Genomic DNA, 20,712 nt, shown 5'->3' with positions numbered 1-20,712 from the left:
ACATATACTGAACAAAAATATTAAAGCAACATGCAAACATTTCAATGATTTTACTGAGTTACAGTTCATATAACTGGATTTTACATGACTGGACAGGGGCTCAGCCATGGCTGGGCCTGGGAAGGCATAGCCCCACCCACTGGGGAGCCAGGCCCAGCCAATCAGAATGAGTGTTTCCCCACAAAAGTGCTTTATTACAGACAGACTCCTAAGTTTCATCATATGTCCGGGTGGATGGTCTCAGACGATACCGCTGGTGAAGATGCTGGATGTGTAGGTTGGGCTGGCGTGGACATCCCTGCAGTCAGCATGCAAATTGCACGCTCCCTCAAAACTTGAAACATATGTGGCATTGTGTTTTGTGACAAAACGGCATATTTTAGAGTGGCCTTTTATAATCCCCAGCACAAGGTGCACCTGAGTAATTATAACGCTGTTTAATCAGCTTCTTGATATGCCACACCTGTCAGGTAGATAGATTATCTTGGCAAAAGAGAAACACTCCCTGACAGGGATGTAAACCAATTTCTGCACAACATTTGAAAGAAATAAGCTTCCTCTCAAATGTATTTTATTTCAGCTCATGAAACATGGGACCAACACTTTACATTTTGCGTTTATATTTGAGCTCAGTGTACTTTGTATCCCTCATTTACTCAAGTTTTCCTTTATTTTGGCAGTTACTGTGGACAGTGGCACAGTTCATGATAAAGTTAGCTAAGCTAAATCCTCTCAGTTTCTATCTATATGCCTGTGTATACAATCAATGAATTCAAATCTCAGGTGATTCATTGGAGAATAACTTGTCATTTGTTTTTACTGTTGAGGTAGTCTGGTGTTCAATGTCTTTTTTGCCAAATGACAGCAGTGACAAGGATGTTACCCAAAAAAGACCAGTACCCAGGCTACCATTCAGGACCACTATGAAAATAAGTGTTTTCATTGGACCTATATAATGCTTTCACGTGTTATCCTTCAGTAAACAAATGCACATCTTGTTGGATGCATTATTTTTACCCCAAATAAAATATCATTCAATTTCATTGAAATTAGTGCTGGATATCCTGGATAAAAGGAACTAATCTCGTGTGAAGAGAAATGATGCTGATATGATTATATTAGTAACATTGCCCAGCTATATTTATTATATATACACTGAGTATACAAAACATTAAGAACACCTGCTCTTTCCATGACATAGATAGACTGACCAGGTGGTCCTTTATTGATGTCACTTGTTAAATCCACTTTAATCATTGTAGATGAAGGGGAGTCGACAGGTTAATGAATTATTTTTAAGCCTTGAGACAATTGAGACATTCATTGTGTGTGTGTGTCATTCAGAGGGTGAATGGGCAAGAAAAGTGCTTTTGAACAGGTTATGGTAGTAGGTGCCAAGCGCACTGGTTTGTGTCAAGAACTGCAACGCTGCTGGGTTTTTCACACTCAACAGTCTCCTGTGTGTATCAAGAATGGTCCACCACCAGAAGGACATCCAGTGAACTTGACACAACTGTGGGAGGCATTTGAAGCATCCCTGTGGAACACTTTCGACACCTTGTAGAGTCAGCCCATGCCCCGACGAACTGAGGCTGTTCTAAAGGCGCAACTCAATATTAGGAAGGTGTTCTATATTGTTTGGTATACTCAGTGTATAAGAAAAGATGTAAATATCCTACAGAACAAAACTACATCCGTGTCTGTGATGAATGGGTTAATTCATGCTGTTGACTTGCGCTACAGCATGGCAGCAGTTGGAAACATGGCTCCTTAGCATGTTGTTTGTTACTTGGCATTTATGTTATTAAATGTGGCAACACATTGAAAAGAACCTACGGATTAAGCATATTATATTGTTAGGGTTTGACCAACTATTTGTGTGCATGTCCTATATAATATAACAATCTGTTTGCATAACCTATATAATATAACACAGATGCTATAATAATAAGTTTATTAACTATAAGATAATTGAATACTGCTATATGTTAGAGGAAGTGGCTCATGTGATGGTGGGTCTTGTGGACAGAATGCTGATGCTGTAAAAACAGGGTTTTGCAAGAGCTTTTCTGTAGAATAATAGCAATAACAGGATATGGGTGAAAGGTATATGCAGGGGGGTGTTAAGGGTTTTAGAGAACTGTGCGTTGTGCAGTCACAAGATGAGACATCCTCCAGAGACAATAGCTACGCCAGGAAGCAGGAGTGCGTCTAGAGGTTGGGACCAACCTGCACGCCAACGATAGGCTGGAATAAGTCTAAACCATATTCTAGTCTCTACTCTGACAGGCCCAGCAAGGAGTGGGAACTACGTCTCTCAAGAAATATTTAAAGAAGAACTTGTGATGACATTTCAGTTCTCTGTCTGCCCTGCGTGGTGTTACAAGGAGCCCGTATATACGAACCACATATTTACCATTCAAGTGTTTGCATTAATTAAAGTAGAAAGAAATCAGAAGTTACTATGTGCTGACTATTTTGTTCTGATACCAGATTCGAATTGACGCGACCTTACAATATTTAACCAACAAGGCCCGAGGGGGTGTGGTATATGGCCAATATACCATGGCTAAAGGCTGTTCTTATGTACAACGCATCGCGGAGTGCTAAAACACAGCCCTTAGCTGTGGTATATTGGCCATATATCGCAAACCCCCGAGGTGCCGTATTGCTATTATAAACTGGTTACCAACTTATTTAGAGTAGTAAAAATACATGTTTTGTCATACCCCTGGTATACGGTCTGATTTACCACAGCCAATTAGCATTCAGGGATCGAACCACCCAGTTTATAATTAGCTATAACCAAGGCCATTACAGTGACCAATGTATTAATTTTAGTAAAAAATGTGGTACAAACTATACTTTCTTTTAACTCGGCAACATTGTTACATTGTGTCAACAATTTGTTACTGTTAATTAAATTTCACTTCCGATCTGCTGTCAGACTAGGCATACACGCATTCCACTAGCCAGTCGCTGGTTTCTTAATACTGACGGACACACAATCTAAACCAATCAAAGACTGCAATCCCAACGCTCCCGACCAATCAGAGGCGTTTTAATGGGAGAAGGCGGGAGTAAACTGTAAGAGGGTTCTTGAGAAGGAACGCAGCGGGCCGGTTGATGCTGTTGTTCTAGCTAAGGACACAATTTGATATTTATTTATCTTTCACCCCGTGATCTATTCGGTGTAACGATGGGCTCTTTCGCGCTGCCGATGATCTGTTTCACCACGTTATGGGCGCTCGTTGGTATCGTAGCACCCTTTTTCGTGCCCAAAGGACCAAACCGAGGGTAGGTGTCCTACCTACCGTAATCCATGCAAATGCATAAAAGAAGCGAAAAATTGTGTATAATGGTAATCTGGTAAATATTTATATTTGATTATTATATGAAATCCTTTTTTTAAGGCAAATATGTTGCATTGTAAGGATATGTTCCTATATCTCGGATTGTAATGAATGAACGGGATGGAAACAGTAGGCCCTGGACAGAAGCCTGCCTATACGCATCGATCCCCTCTCTCTCATCCCTGCTGTGGGCCCGCTCGCAATGCAGTTGTCAGAGTAGTAGCTACTGTATATCAAAGATGTCGTTCATATTAAGCAGGTTATAGTGTGTGTGTGTGTGTGGCGCGCGTGTGCGTACGTGCAAGCGAGCAAGCTTGCGTGTTTGTGATGATAGCTGATATGGTTTGTGTCAATGTGTGTTGACTCTTTCTATTCACAGGGTTGTCATCACTAGTTTGATCTTGACAGCTGTTTGTTGCTGGTTATTGTGAGTATGGATGTCCTGTCAGTTTCTCTACTCTATATTCGCTCTAAGTCTACTTACTGTATAAGTTAATGTCAGATTCTCTAGTCTATGTTCGCTCCAAGTCTACTTACTGTATAAGTTAATATCAGGTTCTCTACTCTATGTTCGCTCTAAGTCTACTTACTGTATAAGTTAATGTCAGGTTCTCTAGTTGCTGTAAAACTTAATGCCAGGTTCTCTACTGTGTGTGTGTGTGTGTGTGTGTGTGTGTGTGTGTGTGTGTGTGTGTGTGTGTGTGTGTGTGTGTGCAGCTGGGTGATAGCGATCCTAGCCCAGGCCAACCCTCTGTTTGGACCTCAGCTGAAGAACGAGACTATCTGGTACCTCCGCTACTTCTGGGAGTAACACCAGGTCAGTCCTACTGTCTCATTATAACACCTGACATAGCACTGTATAATAGCTTTCAAGAATAAGCATTAATGTGTCAGGGCAGCGAACCCCGGCACACACAGCCTAGGATACCAGAGATGGCATGGGTTGGAATCTGACCCACTGTCATTCTGACTCGCAGTCTCTCCTACCTTTCCTGTCTTCTCTTCACTGGCCTAGCTCAATAAAACACATAAAACCCCAGAAAAATATTTGTAAAAATAATAATCATGAATAAACTAGGTATATAGAGTTTATAATGGCTCCTCTCTCTCTCTTTCTCTCTCCAGGGTTGGGTTCTCTTTGATGCTCCGTTGATCACATATCTTCATTCCTTTCATCCATCCTGGACTGGATTCCTGAACCCGTCTATTCCCTCCTCTTTACATCTCCGGCTACATTCCTCCATCCCTCCATCCCAATGTCTTTCTTACGTCACTGCAATGTTGTCAGAATATTTTTGCATCGCCATCTGAACCTGCAGCAGTCAAGTCAGATGGGAGAGAATCTGCACTGTCCAATTTACAGTAGCTATTACAGTGAAAAAATGCCATGCTATTGTTTGAGGAGAGTGCACAGTTATGAACTTGAAAAGTTATTAATAAACCAATTAGGCACATTTGGGCAGTCTTGATACAAAATGTTGAACAGGAACGCAATGGTTCATTGGATCAGTCTAAAAATGTGCACATACACTGCTGCCATCTAGTGGCCAATATCTAAATTGTGCCTGGGCTGGAATAATACATTTTGGCCTTTCTCGTGCATTTCAAAGATGATGGTAAAGAAAATACAAAAAAACGCATTGTTTTTTTCTTTGTATTATCTTTTACCAGATCTAATGTGTTATATTCTCCTACATTCATTTCACATTTCCACAAACTTCAAAGTGTTTCCTTTCAAATGGTATCAAGAATATACATATCCTTGCATCAGGTCCTGAGCTACAGGCAGATAGATTTGGGTATGTCATTTTAGGCGAAAATTGAAAAAAAGGGTCCGATCCTTAAGAGGATTTATTAAACAATCATGTTCTGTTGGGATCAAATCTGTGACAATATAGATAAGTGATGTATAATAATCCTTAGACAGAAAAGTATATGACACTATATATGTAAGGATTATATGAAACGTATATCTAGGTCATCATGCTGCTGATGGTCCAACGTGTTGTAGAATGCATGCACAATTCTATTTATTGGATAGCAGGTATGAAAGTAATATGAAATATCAAATGATATAATATAATTGTATACGTTACATATAATCCTTACATGTGAGAAATGTTCTATTTTTGAGCAAAACAATGTATTTGTTTTGATAATGCACTGGAAGGCATAGCTCACGCTGATAAACTCGATATTACCAGGTAGCACATAGATGTCACTTGTGTCTCTAGCTCCAGTTAAAACGTGTAATCTTGGAGGTTTACTTGACCTGTTGTTGTTATTGTTTACATTTCCTGTACATGTTGCTGTTATTATTATTATTATTATCATCATAAGAAAGTCTTAATTGAAGTTTAGTATTTATTTTTACTGAGGTCCTGGCTGTTACATAAGTTGACTGTTATGTTATGTGGAGTCAGTGTCTGTATTATGTTACTTTGAGGATTATTGTTGAGTCATTCTGTGTGTAAATACTAGTACATTACCAGGAGTGGTTGGCTGGCCGACGGCCATGAGAAACTACACTCGAGAGCCCCACTCCATTTTAAGCGGCTTTTAAAATCTCAACCACAGGACAACTCCTTACTCTATCCTCTCTCCTTTCCCATCATCGCTCTCCAGGATCGTTATGGTCCTCCTAGGGTTGCAAAATTCCAGTAACTTTCCCCAAATTCCCTGGTCAGAAATCCTGGTTGGAGGATACCCAGGTTTCCTACGCATTCCCTTCTAATTCCAAGAATATCCCTACTGGGATTTCTGGAAACCTGGGAATTTGGGGAAATTTCCTAGAATTCTTCAACCCTAGGTCCTCCTAGTTACCATGGTGATCATGATCACAATATCAGCCAGTGTTTGTCGTCGACCACAATACAACTAGTCTTGCTGCAGGGACAGGGTTGGAGGAGTCAATTCCAATTCAACAATTAACTCCCATCAATTCAGGAATTGAATGGAAATTGCCCTATAAAATGAACTGAAAAAAAATCATAATTCTAAATCGGAACATTTCCATTCCTAAATAAACTTCAGTTGAACTTGAATTGACCCCAAACCCTGCAAGTGCTTGCTATCAACCTCTGCTCCTTCTTGTGTAAACGATGTGTGATGCTTTCTGTAGGAAGGCACCCCAGCTCCAGCCAGCCACAACAACCTTCCCTGCCCTCCCTCCACCCCCACCCAGAGAGAAGCCATCTTAGCCATCATGCCAGTCTTGTTGGTGCCATCATGCCAACTCCTTGTCATTCACTGTCATACTAAACATGTTTGGCTTGACAATCACACCAATGTAGTTGGCAAGATTGCACAAACACATCTGGGACGAGGCTAGGGCCTCCTATCTCTGAGACAGCTTGTTCCTCAGCTCAGCCAAAAAGTCAAGAAAGATACATCAATATACAGCTACTTTTGAGAAAGACCAAATGATGTTGTGTTTTCCTTTAAGCCTTGTTGATAGTTGTGGTGGCGGTTTACAGAGGGATCAAAAGTGATAGATCAAGGCTACGTCCCAAATGGCAACCTATTGCCTATTCTCTACAGCGCACTCCTTTTAATCAGTGCCCATTGGGCTCTGGTCAAAAGTAGTGCACTATGTAGGGAATAGGGGGTAATTTAGGACACCCCCTGAAGTAGACATGATTCAGCCCAGGGCTGACATGAATAGATCCGTTTACATGAGAGAAAGCTGTTCTATGTATTCCAGCTATGTAGATATGTGGAAGCCTAGGTCCATTATTACGAACACTAGGTTACAACGTGCACAACAGCTTGTCCATTGTGGTCACCATGGAAACATTGAGCGTATAGATGTGTGTGTTTTTGACACTGGAAAAAGACTTGTCTGACTCAGGCCTTGTGTAAGTGTGATCTAATGTGTAGGTGTATACAGTGACATTGTCCATGTGAATCCTTTAGTAAAAACCCTATTTCAATGTCTGCTACACTGTGCCCTGTCTCCTTCTGAATCCTCCTCAGCCTGCACCTGATACTTGTCTCTATCGTACACACACACACACACACCTGATATTATGAGCACTGTTCTTTACCATTCATTTACACAGTTAGAATGGCGTTTAAAGGGACGTTTACAGTTAAAATGGACGTTTGTACAGTTAAAGTTGACATTTACACAGTTAGAATGGCGTTTAAAGGGACGTTTACAGTTAAAATGGACGTTTGTACAGTTAAAGTTGACATTTACACAGTTAGAATGGAGTTTAAATGTATGTTTAGACAGTTAAAATGGGCGTTAAGGCTATAGCTAAAGGAAACCTCTAGCCTTACGGCTATAGAGAGGGGAAAAAACTATTGAGCCATTTGTGCAACCAGCGGATTAGGGATTACAGGGTTACATAAAATCACAGACATCATTCATCACCTAGGATCAGACAGTTGTGACTACCCAACATTTTGGGCCTGCTGCTGTGAAGGTGACGGAAAATCGCTGTATCCCAAATGGCACCCTACAGATAATGATGACTGAAGAAGATACAGGACTATATGTGATGAACTGTAGACAGTGGAGGAAAGCTTTTACTTTGAAATTCTTATTTGGCCTTCAACAATCTCAAACACACAAACACACACGCACACAGACACTTTCAATAGTCTAAACCTCTTTGTCTCATTTTTAACAATGATCCACCTGGGCTATGACTATTGTTTTCAACAGAATGAAATGGCCTTGGTGTCCCATAGTTACCATGTTCCACAGTTCTGGCCAGAGATAGAATCAGAACACAGACCTACACACTCTAGAATATCTATGGTTCTGACAGGCTTGTTCAGTGATTGGATTAAAATGTCTGTGATCTTTCTCTCCATTGCATTAGGAATGTGTTATATGCTGTGGCCTATATCTACTGCCGCCTGGGAGAGGACATACTGTACGTATAGCACACACAGGCGCGCATCAACGTGCACACTCTCGCTCACTGTGTCGCTCACATACACACAAGTACACACCCTCTCTCTCTCTCACACACACAAACCAATGCACACTCGCTGTCTGTCTCGCTCTCTCACTCACACAGCACTAAACTGTTCTATAATTAATGAAAAATAACGCGAACATACAGTACTCTCACACACACATACACACACACTAAGCTGTTGTATTATTCATGGTAATGTAAATTGACGTTCTGCACACAGGCAACTGGCTACCTACTTTTATGTAACATTAAGATTTTAAATAGAAAAGGAACATATTACTGTCTGTAGGCCTAGGCTCCTTATCATTGTGATATTGGTCTGCATGTAGCAGAGTGGGCTAGCTAGGCTAGACACTTTTTCCATGGCATTTTAATAGGAATCTGACCTATATTCTCGGATTTAATGTAATTATCTGCCTATAGAGCGGCGCGGCAGGAAGCAGGCTAGAGCCCCTGGTACAGTAAGTAGTCGTGCGGTTCACCGGGTTCAGGCCCTCATTCTTCACCGTGTCCTAAAGATGGTTCACATGAACCCGCCCCAGCTCTGACGTTACGCCAGCCATATCCGTTTTCACTAGGCGGGTTCGTTTTGCATGGTCCGTTGACCCGGGTGAATGAAGACGTCACTTAAGGACCAAGAGAGTGGTCTAAAATAAGCAAAATCCTGCAAACCGGGGCACCGGGCCTTGCAAAACGAACTCGACCACTAGAATTGAGCGCTGCCATGAACTCGTATGCCCTCGTGCACCGAGAGCCTGTGTTTACCCGTTGACACAGTTTCCATTTTGCATCAGGAGTTTTCCTCAGTTGCTCTGCGAGCCGAGCGAGCGTGTGTCGGTCCTTTCGCTTTTAAGAGGAGGCCATGTCAAATGTAACCGAGTGTGTATTCCATCCTACCATTAACATGTATGCACAATAACAAAACATATAACATCCTCGGAACAATGTTCACGCCTCCACTCCAAAATGCGGATGAGAAACTAAAGTGTTATCATTCCGCCGAAACATTGAAAGTAGACTAGGCTACCAGTTTGCTCTTTTTTAATTGTGAGTCATACGGGCGACACCATGTGATGCGTAAGGGGGTTAGACAGCTCCGTGGAGATGTGTAAGTTATTTACGAGCTTCTATAAAATAGAATTAGGTTTATCTGGGCATGATGGGGGCAATAATTCAAAATGTATTCATTGTGTCTGGTCTCATTTCGAAATATGTTCTGTTTTGGATCAGACATTATCCTGTACAGCCTTGATGTCCCCGTTTGATCAACTATGGACTAGCTCGACACCAGCTGTTTAAAACTAACTTCCTTTATGTGAGGATAAATTATGTGTTTGCTGTATTATGACTTTCGCCGTGTTATCACACTTGTATGTGCGTAATAATCTTTGGAGTGGTTAAGGCAGACATTTTAGACTGGTGTGGGTTGGTAACCTTGTAGCCTACTTGTCTGGAGAGGATTCTTTCAAGGGGACATGGACGAAACCTAATAAGGTATAGCTATGTAGCTAGTCACCTCACATAAGCTTTGTAATTTACTGAAGTTGGTAGTTATCCCCTCTTGGACTTACCTCGTATTTCGGCTAAGTATTTGCGCTGTTATTTTGTTAAATTATTTTTAGTAGAACCGATACAAAGTATATTTAGGGAGGAGGGTTCAACTGCATCTTGAGAGCGGTGCCTGCTTTTCGATCTCCTGAAAACCCTTTCAACTTTGGCCGTAGGCTATTGTCACTGTCTGTTACTGTACACATTCGAGTCGGTTAGGCTACTGTCACTGTCGGTCACATTCGAGTCGGTTAGGCTACTGTAGCCTACACAGTCAGGTGTAGCAAATTACAAAAGGGGAAACGAGGTAACTTCTTTTATATCGAAATATTTTACTCGCAACATATTCGTTTTTTTTTAGGTCAGGGCTATAAAGAATGTAGACTGTAATGTAGGCTCCATTGTGGCGTGCGAAGCCACTCCACACGCTTTCGTGCCGTATTAAAAATTAATAATGGACATCCGGCGTTGCATGGTGCCAGCTGCGCCCCAAATATATTTTTTGGGGTGGTGTGCGGTGCGCGAGAATTTTGGGATTATCATTGTCTGTCAAATCGAGTTTTATCCTATTCGCCCGGTATTTTAGAGATGGTATTACAATTTTAAACAAATTAGAACATTCTTGGCGATGTGAGATGCCTTGCTTGAGCGCAGCCATCGGGTTTTGAGGGTCGTGTGTTCTCCCTCGCTCGGTCTCATGCCATGCGGGACCCTGCTGTCTGCCATAGCACCCTCCTCTCTCTCTAGACGGTTCTTTATCTTTGTTGTTGTGCAGTGATCATCCAGTGGTGCAGTCAGACCAGACCACTGTGAGACCAAGACGCTGCCCCAAGTTCACATGTTGTGGGTTGTTATGATGGGGTTTATCGTTAGGGTGAGGTGATGAGGAAACTGATTCGGATGGGCACGCAAACAAGCGCGGATGAGAACGAAATAGGTTAGTTTGTTTCTCTTTCATTCAGGAGTAAATAAATAAGGGAAGAGAAAGAGGGGACGAAAGCTGGGCATCAGTTAGTCCTAAAATACACCACCGTTTCATCAAAAGTCTTCCAGTAATATTCGTTAAGATGGGAAAAGAACATTATAAATTAAATTATTTCCCCAGACGAATAGACGTCGGACCCAATTTGGAAAATTGGCTTTCCAGACAGTCTCACTGATCGGGCTGGCCTCCGGTCTCCTCTCGTGGCAGTGCAGGCTACTCGGTGCACGCGAGTCGATCGGTTCCACGCTGACATCACGAGCTGTCTGGACTGCTCGTCTCTCTCTGTCCCGACAAGCAGGTGCACTTTTTTGACACTTTTATTAAATGCGTAAATGTCTAACCTACTTATTATTCACACTTTTTGTTTAGTCTATATAACGTGTTATGCAACCTAAGAGTGGCATGTAAACAGTATTGTGTTATTAGTAGGACTACTAATGGTAGGCTATATAGAGCTTTTGTCTGAAGTGTATAGGCTATGTGTGTGGTCCAATTATTGTAGGCCTCTAGCGTATAGGCTATGTGGCTTGTTCCAATATGTCACACTGCCTTTTGACCTATATTATTCTCCAGGCCTCCGAGACATTAAATATGTGTAAAATCACACCAAGGTCGTATATGTTGTTGCTCTAGTGATATGGTGTAGCCTATATTCTGTTCCGGGTCTGCCAAGGTCGGGTGTAGACTAGTCCACCATTCACCAACCACACGGATCGGGTATTTCCTGAGCGGAGACCGGACTCCGGTCTGGAGCCACGCACACAATAAGATATGTTGTTTACTTTGGGGAATTGTCTCATATACAGGTATATACAGGTATATATACAGGTATATAGACTATATATTAATAAAGGGGATGGCTGGGAACCTTGATAATAACTTATCAACTAATAATCAAGTCCTTAATTAGGTGAATTAGGTGAGCTAGTTCAGGGCTACAACAACATTGTAAAACGTCTGGGGTTCCAGAAGATTGGTTTGAAAACCACTGCCCTAAGCTGTCTGTTATTTTGTAGCATGTAGCCTGCTGGTCTTGTCCTACTGGGTTTGCGTCCCACATGGCATCCTATTCCCTATGTAGTGCACATCTTTTGACCAGGGCCAATAATCTTTTAATAGTTTCAAGGAGATGGGAACCTTGATAATAACCTCACCTGATCTCTATACAGTGTGATTTATTTGTAGTAGCCTACTGGGGTATCTTATTCAATATGGTCTCGAAGCCTAAACTGATCCTAAATCAGCACTCCTACTCTGAGACGCTTTATGAATACAGGCCCTGGTGTTGTCCTCATTTGTGACCCACCACCTGGATTCGGTCTTATGTAGCAACATTTGAAATGTGTTTTTTTTACACTGGATACAAGTAGAGACTCAGAGTTAGAAGATGATATATCATACACTGCAGTTGAGGAACAATGGAAGTTGATAAACTTCTAACCCCACTTTTGAGAAAATGGCTCTTGAATGTTTTAGTACACCTACTGGAGAGGTCTTCTTTGTCTACACCCATTCAGCATTGTTCACACCCTCTTAAGGCTTAGCCCCACCCATCTCTTTAATGATTCACATGTGAGGCCATGTGCTAAACAGAGTGAGTAGTGTAGTAAACAACCACATATTTCAAGACTAAAAGTGGTAAAAGTAGTAGCCTACAATAAGGGAAAAACTCCAGGTAAAAATACACTTTATCTAGTCCTATATCCTAATCAGACTTTAGTGCAGGTCATGTTCTTCACATTACCTTCTCTGGTAAACACACTCTATATCAAATCTAAGTTGCACAGGATACAAAATGTGTAAATGGTACATGAAATGGTTACTTGCGTATTTGCATAGTAGCAATATCAAAAACAGTAAGTGGCCAGATAAAAAATATTTTATAATTATTACCCTGTCACACATGTCTAAATTGATGAGTCATGTGAAAGAAACGCTATAACCACCCCCCAGCCACATCTAGCTAAGTGGATGAGTCACTATTATCTACCCATGTACACATGTCCATGAAATACAATAGATGGCCGTAATCACCCCCAGACACACCTGGCTAACTTTTGTTTAGACATGTAGCTAGCTAGCTAAACAATGAACCAGTATAATCCCAACTCATACTACTACCACCAATACAAACTGATTGTCATAGCTGTAGTATGAATCTGCAGGTAGCTAAAGCTAACCAACTAGGTTCAATGTTAGCTAGCTAGCTAACATTAGGCTATAACTAGCAATGAAAATGGATTTCTGATTCTAATAATATTACTACACAAATCATACATGTAACGTTAGCTAGCGAGCCAGCAAGCTAACGTTCGCTAGCTAGCCAATAGTACGCTTTAACTTGCAATGAAAATTACTTTCTGATTAAATTAGAAACTATAATATCTGAATATCTGTATAATATCTGAAAATGTAGCTAGACTCTTACCCATATACATGGATGAATGCTTTACGGCAGACTGGAACCTTTTAACACCGTTTTGTTTGTAGCTACATCTTGTTTTGCCAGCATTGTGTCAAGTCACTCGGTTCACACTGACCGTGGCATGTGCAGAAAGTATCCCATCGCAACGTTTTCCAACTGATCTGTCGATAGCGCCTGCTAAATTCAGTGCATCAATTTTGTTGAGAAAAGTAGCAAAACTTTTCTAGTTCTCGATAGGTAACGTTATATCTTTCAAAAAAGCTGCAGTACAAAGGATTATCAACACATACTGAGCAGCTCACGTTATAGACAGAAGTATGTTACATGGCAGACCAATCCAAACTCATCTCCCGGCATGTCCAGCCCATTCATTATCTCAGCCAATCATGGCTAGCGGGAAGGTTCCTGACTTTTTCCGTGGGTAAACCAACTAGGCTCATCATTTAACAATTTTACTCGTATTTACCAATGGAATACACGTTTGTTATTAAGGCACATGAAATGTTCCAGAAGGCATTTCTGCCAAAAATGCATTTTGATCAAAATTTTAAAAAAGACCTTCAAAAACCTCTCCTGTGAAGTAGTGTCATGCGACATACGGCTAGCTTTCTGAAACGGGTCACATTTGACTGGGTCATTAGAGTGTCCTTCTGGTCATTTCATGTACTGCTGTTGTTTTATGGATATAGGTTTAAGTAGCCTCTGTAGAGACTGATCTATTGTCAGTTATTAGTTCCCTCTTCATGTTGAAGGTTAGGGTCTTGGGGGAAGGTAAACTGATCCTATATCTGTCGCTAAGGGGCATTGTCTACCCGGAGCCTTGTTTCAGGAATAGGATAAATTGACCCAATGACACTGATCTAAGGTCAGAGTTAAGTTTCCCATCTCTCATCGACCCTCATTAGGGCTCTGGGGTGAAGTTTTCCCCAAGGTACCGATCTAGGATCAGCTTCCCCTCCCCCAATCCTTACTTTAACCATTAGGGGGTTACACCTGATCCTAGGTGTGTCCCTAAGGAGAAACATCTACCTGGTTTGGGTTTTTAGTTAGAAGCTGAACTGATCCTAGAGCTGTCCCTATCGGAGCCTCCGGGTGCGTCCCAAATGGCACCCTATTCCCTATGGGCCCTGGTCGAATGTATAGGTAATAGGGTGCTATTTAAGACATAGTCCCAGTGTCCAGGCTGGAATGTCTCAGTAAGGCTGTGCTTATGACCTGGTTGGCTGGCACCAGTGGCCTTTGGACTCGGTCTAAGTTATATCAACACTCAATAAATGATTGATAGATTGTTGTTTTTATATTCAGACTACTATGGTAGGCTGTAGGCGGTTATGCACTGCAGCGTAGGCATTCAATTGGACATTTTAGTCATTTAGTGTGAGCTCATATCCAGAGCTGTTTACAGTTCGGATTAGGATTAGTATTAGGCAGGAACCACACTACACTTTTTTTATATCTAGGGCAGTGGTTCTCCAACCTCTCCCCGGGGAACCTCAGACGTTTCACCCTTCTGTTGTAGCCCTGAACTAGCTCCCCTGATTCACCTAGTCGACGGTCTGATGATTAGTTGATGAGTTGAATCAGGTATGCTAGCTCTGAAATAGATCAAATACTTGGAAGGTGCTTGGGGGTTCCTGAGGAGATCTTTTGAGATCCACTAATCTATGTTACTGTATAACATTAGTAGGCTACAGTACAAGCAGTTAGTTACCCCGTGAAGCCTAGTAGGCAGCTAGACAAAATACATGCATTGTTTTAATATCCAGGCTACTATAGCAATGGCACCCTATTCCCTATATAGTGCACTACTTTTGACCAGGGTCCATATATGGAGAGATTTCAGTGCCAACAGAAGTTTAATTTGAATTCCATCATTTAGAATTTCTATCAGTTAATTGCATTTGAATAGAATATTTTTGAATTCACGAATTGAACACATACCTGTGGGCTTTAGCTAAGTGGGATAACACAGTCTTGTGACATGCAGTAGACCCGGTTCGCACCCAGTCAGTCACAAGAATAGGAAGTGGAAAAGCTATCCTTAGAAGAACCATGACAAGGCTATTCAATGATATTGTTATGGGGCCCACACGCCCTGCTAACGTATCCTGCACGGCCTGTGATCACCACAGAAGGGAACAGAAGACGCGTACATGTTCCAGGGAGTCTTAGCTTTCAGGAATGGGGTCATAATAGCTTATAGCCCAAACCGTTCAAACTCTAGAGTGAAATTCATAGGAAGAACATGCGTTCAACATGCCACATTGGCTTCAGAAAACAGCCAGAAACCCCTCTGTCTGTACCACTACCTCTGTTTACCACAGAGAGCGTTTGATTCTATCTGTTCTCCTCTACCTTTCCTGGCTGGCAAAGTACTGGGATGATGTCTCTGTTTTTGAATCTGAATTTAGAGAACTGAATTTGAAAACGGAATCTGAATGTGAATTTAGAGAACTGAATTTGAAAACGGAATCTGAATGTGTCTAAGAAGTTGAATGGGTAATACTGAATTTATAGTTCGTAGACTTGATACACAGACAACCAATGCAATATCTACCATATTGAAACTGAATATATACATATTGCATTTGAATATTCAAATACATAGAAATATCATTTTTAAATTGAATGCAATATTCATACATTCCAGTTTCAAATCATTAAATACGAGTTAAATGTATTAATTCAATGATTCAATTTGTGCATTACAAATGAAATAATTTCGAATTCAACTACAATATCTAAATGCAAATTCAAATGTGTTGAATTCAAATACAGTTTCTTTTGGCACTGAAATCGCTCCGTAGAAATAGGGCACTAAATAGGGAATCGGGTGTATTTGGGATGCACATAACAGTAGGCAGCATAGGTACAGTGACAGCAGGCTAAATGGAGACCCCACATGAAACACAGCAGCATAGGTAGAGTGACACATCGTGTCAATAGTACAGGGGTCACGGGGAGGTGAAACGAGTTTGGTGACTCTGGATTGGCTAATGGCTACATAACGTATATGATCAGAATCTTCCACAGCTATAGCCTGTCTTAGTTTCTACACACACGCAGACCCACCCACACACACACACACACACACACTTTGTTTCCTCATTCCTGTTTGCCTTAGGTCAGCTCAGCAGTGTAGCATGATGTTGTTGTTGTTCCTTAAGAACAGTTCTAAGGTCAGTGGTGACCTGTGTTGATGTCAGGGTGGACTGATCCTTGATCTGTTCTTATCGCTGCTATATCTCTAACACCTTGGATTATCGTGTGTGTGTGTGTGTGTGTGTGTGTGTGTGTGTGTGTGTGTGTGTGTGTGTGTGTGTGTGTGTGTGTGTGTGTGTGTGTGTGTTAGTGGTCGACCGATTATGATTTTTCAACGCCGATACCGATTATTGGAGGGCCAAAAAAAACCTATGCCGATTAATCGGCCGATTTAATTTGGGGAAAAAATACACATTTTTTGGGGGTGATAATGACAATTACAACAATACTGAATGAACACTTATTTTAACTTAATATAATACATCAATAAAATCAATTTAGCCTCAAATAAATAATGAAACATGTTCAATTTGGTTTAAATAATGCAAAAACAAAGTGTTGGAGAAGAAAGTAAAAGTGCAATATGTGCCATGTAAAAAAGCTAACATTTAAGTTCCTTGCTCAGAACATGAGAACATATGAAAGCTGGTGGTTCCTTTTAACATGAGTCTTCAATATTCCCAGGTAAGAAGTTTTAGGTTGTAGTTATTATAGGAATTATAGGACTATTTCTCTCTATACGATTTGTATTTCATATACCTTTGACTATTGGATGTTCTTATAGACACTTTAGTATTGCCAGTGTAACAGTATAGCTTCCGTCCCTCTCCTCGCTCCTACCTGGGCTCGAACCAGGAACACATCGACAACAGCCACCCTCGAAGCAGCGTTACCCATGCAGAGCAAGGGGAACAACTACTCCAAGTCTCAGAGCGAGTGACGTTTGAAACGCTATTAGCGCGCACCCCGCTAACTAGCTAGCCATTTCACATTGGTTACACCAGCCTAATCTTGGGAGTTGATAGGCTTGAAGTCATAAACAGCACAATGCTTGAAGCATTGCGAAGAGCTGCTGGCAAACGCACGAAAGTGCTGTTTGAATGAATGCTTACGAGCCTGCTGGTGCCTACCACCACTCAGTCAGACTGCTCTATCAAATCATAGACTTAATTATAACATAATAACACAGAAATACGAGCCTTTGGTCATTAAAATGGTCGAATCCGGAAACTATCATTTCAAAAACAAAACGTTTATTCTTTCAGTGAAATACGGAACCGTTCCGTATTTTATCTAACGGATGGCATCCCTAAGTCTAAATATTGCTGTTACTTTGTACAACCTTCAATGTTATGTCATAATTCATTACGGCCTTTGTTAGGAATAAATGGACTTCACACAGTTCGCAATAAGCCAGGTGGCCCAAACTGCTGCATATACCCTGACAGCTTGCACAGAACGCAAGAGAAGTGACACAATTTCCCTAGTTATAAGAAATTCATGTTAGCAGGCAATATTAACTAAATATGCAGGTTTAAAAATATATACTTGTGTATTGATTTTAAAGAAAGGCATTGATGTTTATGGTTAGGCACATTGGTGCAACGACAGTGCTTTTTTCACAAATGCGCTTGTTAAATCATCACCCATTTGTTAATGTAGGCTGTGATTCAATGAGAAATTAACAGGCACCGCATCGATTATATGCAATGCAGGACACGCTAGATAAACTAGTAATATCATCAACCATGTGTAGTTAACTAGTGATTATGTGAAGATTGATTGTTTTTTATAAGATAAGTTTAATGCTAGCTAGCAACTTACCTTGGCTCCTTGCTGCACTCGCGTAACAGGTGGTCAGCCTGCCACGCATTTTCCTCGTGGAATGCAATGTAATCGGCCATAATCGGTGTCCAAAAATGCAGATTAGCGATTGTTATGAAAACTTGAAATCGGCCCTAATTAATCGGTCTACCTCTAGTGGGTGTGTGTGTGTCAGGGTTTCCATTAGTAAAATGTGGTGCCGGGCTTTTGACCGGCAGCATTTTAATTTACCGGACATTTGAGAAATGTACATTGGGTGCGTAACCTGATTAGGGCGTCCACCCACGGTGCTCAGAATGACAGAAATCACATTCAGATTATGGTAATTCATATTAACAGAACATGCAAGTCGAAGATGCAACAATGTGTCATACTTATTACTGAATTCTGATGCACACTTTGAAGATGTTAGAATAACTGTCCACATTTACTTTCCCTCAACCAACAAGACGAGTCACAAACAACAACATCACTAGCCTGTCAATCTACTATCCCCCATAGTAGAAACCTATTCTATTGGTCAGCTTGTGGAGAAAGAAATAGTCTAAACCAAACAGCCTCTGGGACAGTTATGGGAAGATGGATCCCAAATTCATTCAACCAGTAGGACCAGGCTATGTTAAAATAAAACTTAAAAAAGCAATGAGGCTGATGCAACAGATCAGAACGTTTAGCTTGTTGATAAAGGGCAATATGGAAGTCTTTATAAAATAACTGCCTCTGCTTTTGTATGGTGGGATTTTGACTAGGCTACTTTGAAGCAAGGTAAGACATGCCTCATAATATGAAGTAAAGCTTTCAGGTTTCAAACAATTAAGTATATGTTTTCAAAATGCATGTTACCTCCAACTCATTGCAAAGTGGTGGGTGACATGCTAAAGCCTGCCTACTGTTTCCTATGCACTGGAATGGTGAATGGGAAATGTGCTTTAATTACCAGTTGAGAAAAACAAATAGTAGCTCTTTTTAATTGTGGTCATCAAAACTGTTTTTAACACACAATTGTATTTAGAATAGTTGCGCAATGATTGGGCTTATAAAAGCATGTGTCACTCCAGCAGCAACACGCTGTTTGAGGAGCTGTAGCAGCAGCTCTCGTGCTGTCTGACAGATTTTCTGCTCAAGCTAGGTTCTGTATCTGTTTGCTGTGCGTGTGTGATAAAAAGCGCCAATTTAATTCCACTAAATTATGCAAATTAACCTATAGACCGATAAGCATGACCTGTCAAATGTACTTCCATCAACTGGTATTTTCCATTAATGATTTGGCCAAAAAACATTATTTTGCAATAGGATCTTTTTTTTTTCGCCCCAAAAATTGGTCGGCGGCAATTTAAATTTATCGGGTTTTCAGTTTTTTATTGTCCAAAAGCCAGCTATTACCGGCTAACGGAAACCCTGGTGCGTATGTCTATACATTCCATTCTATACATTCCTTCTATACGTTCCATTCTTTTGTTTTATACATTCCATGTTATCTGTTGTTAGTGGAGCACTGTGGGACAGCCTTATGGGTGGATCCCTATAAATCTTATCTACATCAGGAATGCTGTATAAAACTTTATGGGTCACCTATGATCACATAGCCACACTCTAGGCGTGGATCTCAATAGTCATAAAATATCTAAAATGCCTCCCTCTCCTCTATACCAGGGCCATATATTAACATGTATATACCAGTCAGAAGTTTGGACACACCTACTCATTCTAGGGTTTTTCTATATTTGTACTATTTTCTACATTGTAGAATAATAGTGACGACATCAAAACTATGAAATAACACACATGGAATCATGTTGTAACCAAAAAAGTGTTAAACAAATCAAAATATATTTTATATTTGAGATTCTTCAAGTAGCCACCCTTTGCCTTGATGACAGCTTTGCACACTCTTGGCATTCTCTCAACCAGCTACATGAGGTAGTAACCTGGAATGCATTTCAATTAACGGGTGTGCCTTGTTAAAAGTTCATTTGTAAAAGGTTTTTTCTTCTTAATGCGTTTGAGCCAATCAGTTGTGTTGTGACAAGGTAAGGGGGGTATACAGAAGATAGCTCTATTTAGGTAAAGTCCTTAAGCAAAGATAAATTATTGATTGACCTTCATGTCTTGAAATAATGATGGACTGCAGTTTCTCTTTGCTTATTTGAGCTGTTCTTGCTATAATATGGACTTGGTATTTTACTAAATAGGGCTATCTTCTGTATATATAGTTTTGATGTATTTACTATTATTCTACAATGTGGAAAATAGTAAAAATAAAGAAAAACCTATAAATGAGTAGGTGTGTCCAAACTTTTGACTGGGACTGTATATATGGCTGTGCTCTTTACATTGCATCGTATCTGTCTATATTTGGAGTGCTGTGTGAGCGTTGAAAGGAGTCACCTAAGGACATAAGCTCTATGGGTGGGTCTCAATAGTCTTCACCCTGTCTCCTCTCCTTCTTCTGGTCTGATCTGAAAACACAGCATTTGTCCAAGTGAAGTAAATCACTTTGTAATATGTGTAAAATCCAATCAGGTGTCTGCAAGATTCTAAAATGGATTAAATATAACAAATTCCTCTTCAATCTACACACAATACCCCATAATGACAAAG

General features: G+C 40.7%; 2 protein-coding genes across 6 annotated transcripts in view; both read left to right on the top strand.

The window, feature by feature from the left end:
- The first annotated feature begins 3,101 nt into the window (after nucleotides 1–3,101).
- On the top strand, nucleotides 3,102–5,169 carry atpv0e2 (ATPase H+ transporting V0 subunit e2). Its single transcript, NM_001146601.2, is given in 4 exon segments — nucleotides 3,102–3,297; nucleotides 3,733–3,780; nucleotides 4,071–4,170; nucleotides 4,479–5,169. Coding segments are annotated over 3 exon segments (240 nt in total). The 5' UTR covers nucleotides 3,102–3,199; the 3' UTR covers nucleotides 4,165–4,170; nucleotides 4,479–5,169.
- Nucleotides 5,170–9,273: 4,104 nt separating this feature from the next.
- The window catches only part of LOC106591223 (uncharacterized), a 34,447-nt gene continuing 23,008 nt past the window's right edge, over nucleotides 9,274–20,712 (top strand). Inside the window, exon 1 of one of the 5 annotated variants that reach the window (XM_045690929.2) lies at nucleotides 9,274–9,395. The gene's annotated coding sequence lies outside the window, so the exon portion shown is untranslated. Of the gene's footprint in view, nucleotides 9,396–9,507; nucleotides 9,782–9,820; nucleotides 10,143–10,195; nucleotides 10,773–10,807; nucleotides 11,119–20,712 lie in introns of those variants that run through there. The other 4 variants (XM_045690928.2, XM_045690932.2, XM_045690930.2 and 1 more) reach the window with 4 other exon arrangements.

The sequence above is a fragment of the Salmo salar genome, chromosome 12 (assembly GCF_965601325.2).
Source record: "Salmo salar chromosome 12, fSalSal1, whole genome shotgun sequence".
Taxonomy (NCBI): Eukaryota; Metazoa; Chordata; class Actinopteri; order Salmoniformes; family Salmonidae; genus Salmo; species Salmo salar.
Note: the sequence above shows the minus strand (reverse complement) of the source record. Positions and strands in the feature narration are given on the sequence as shown.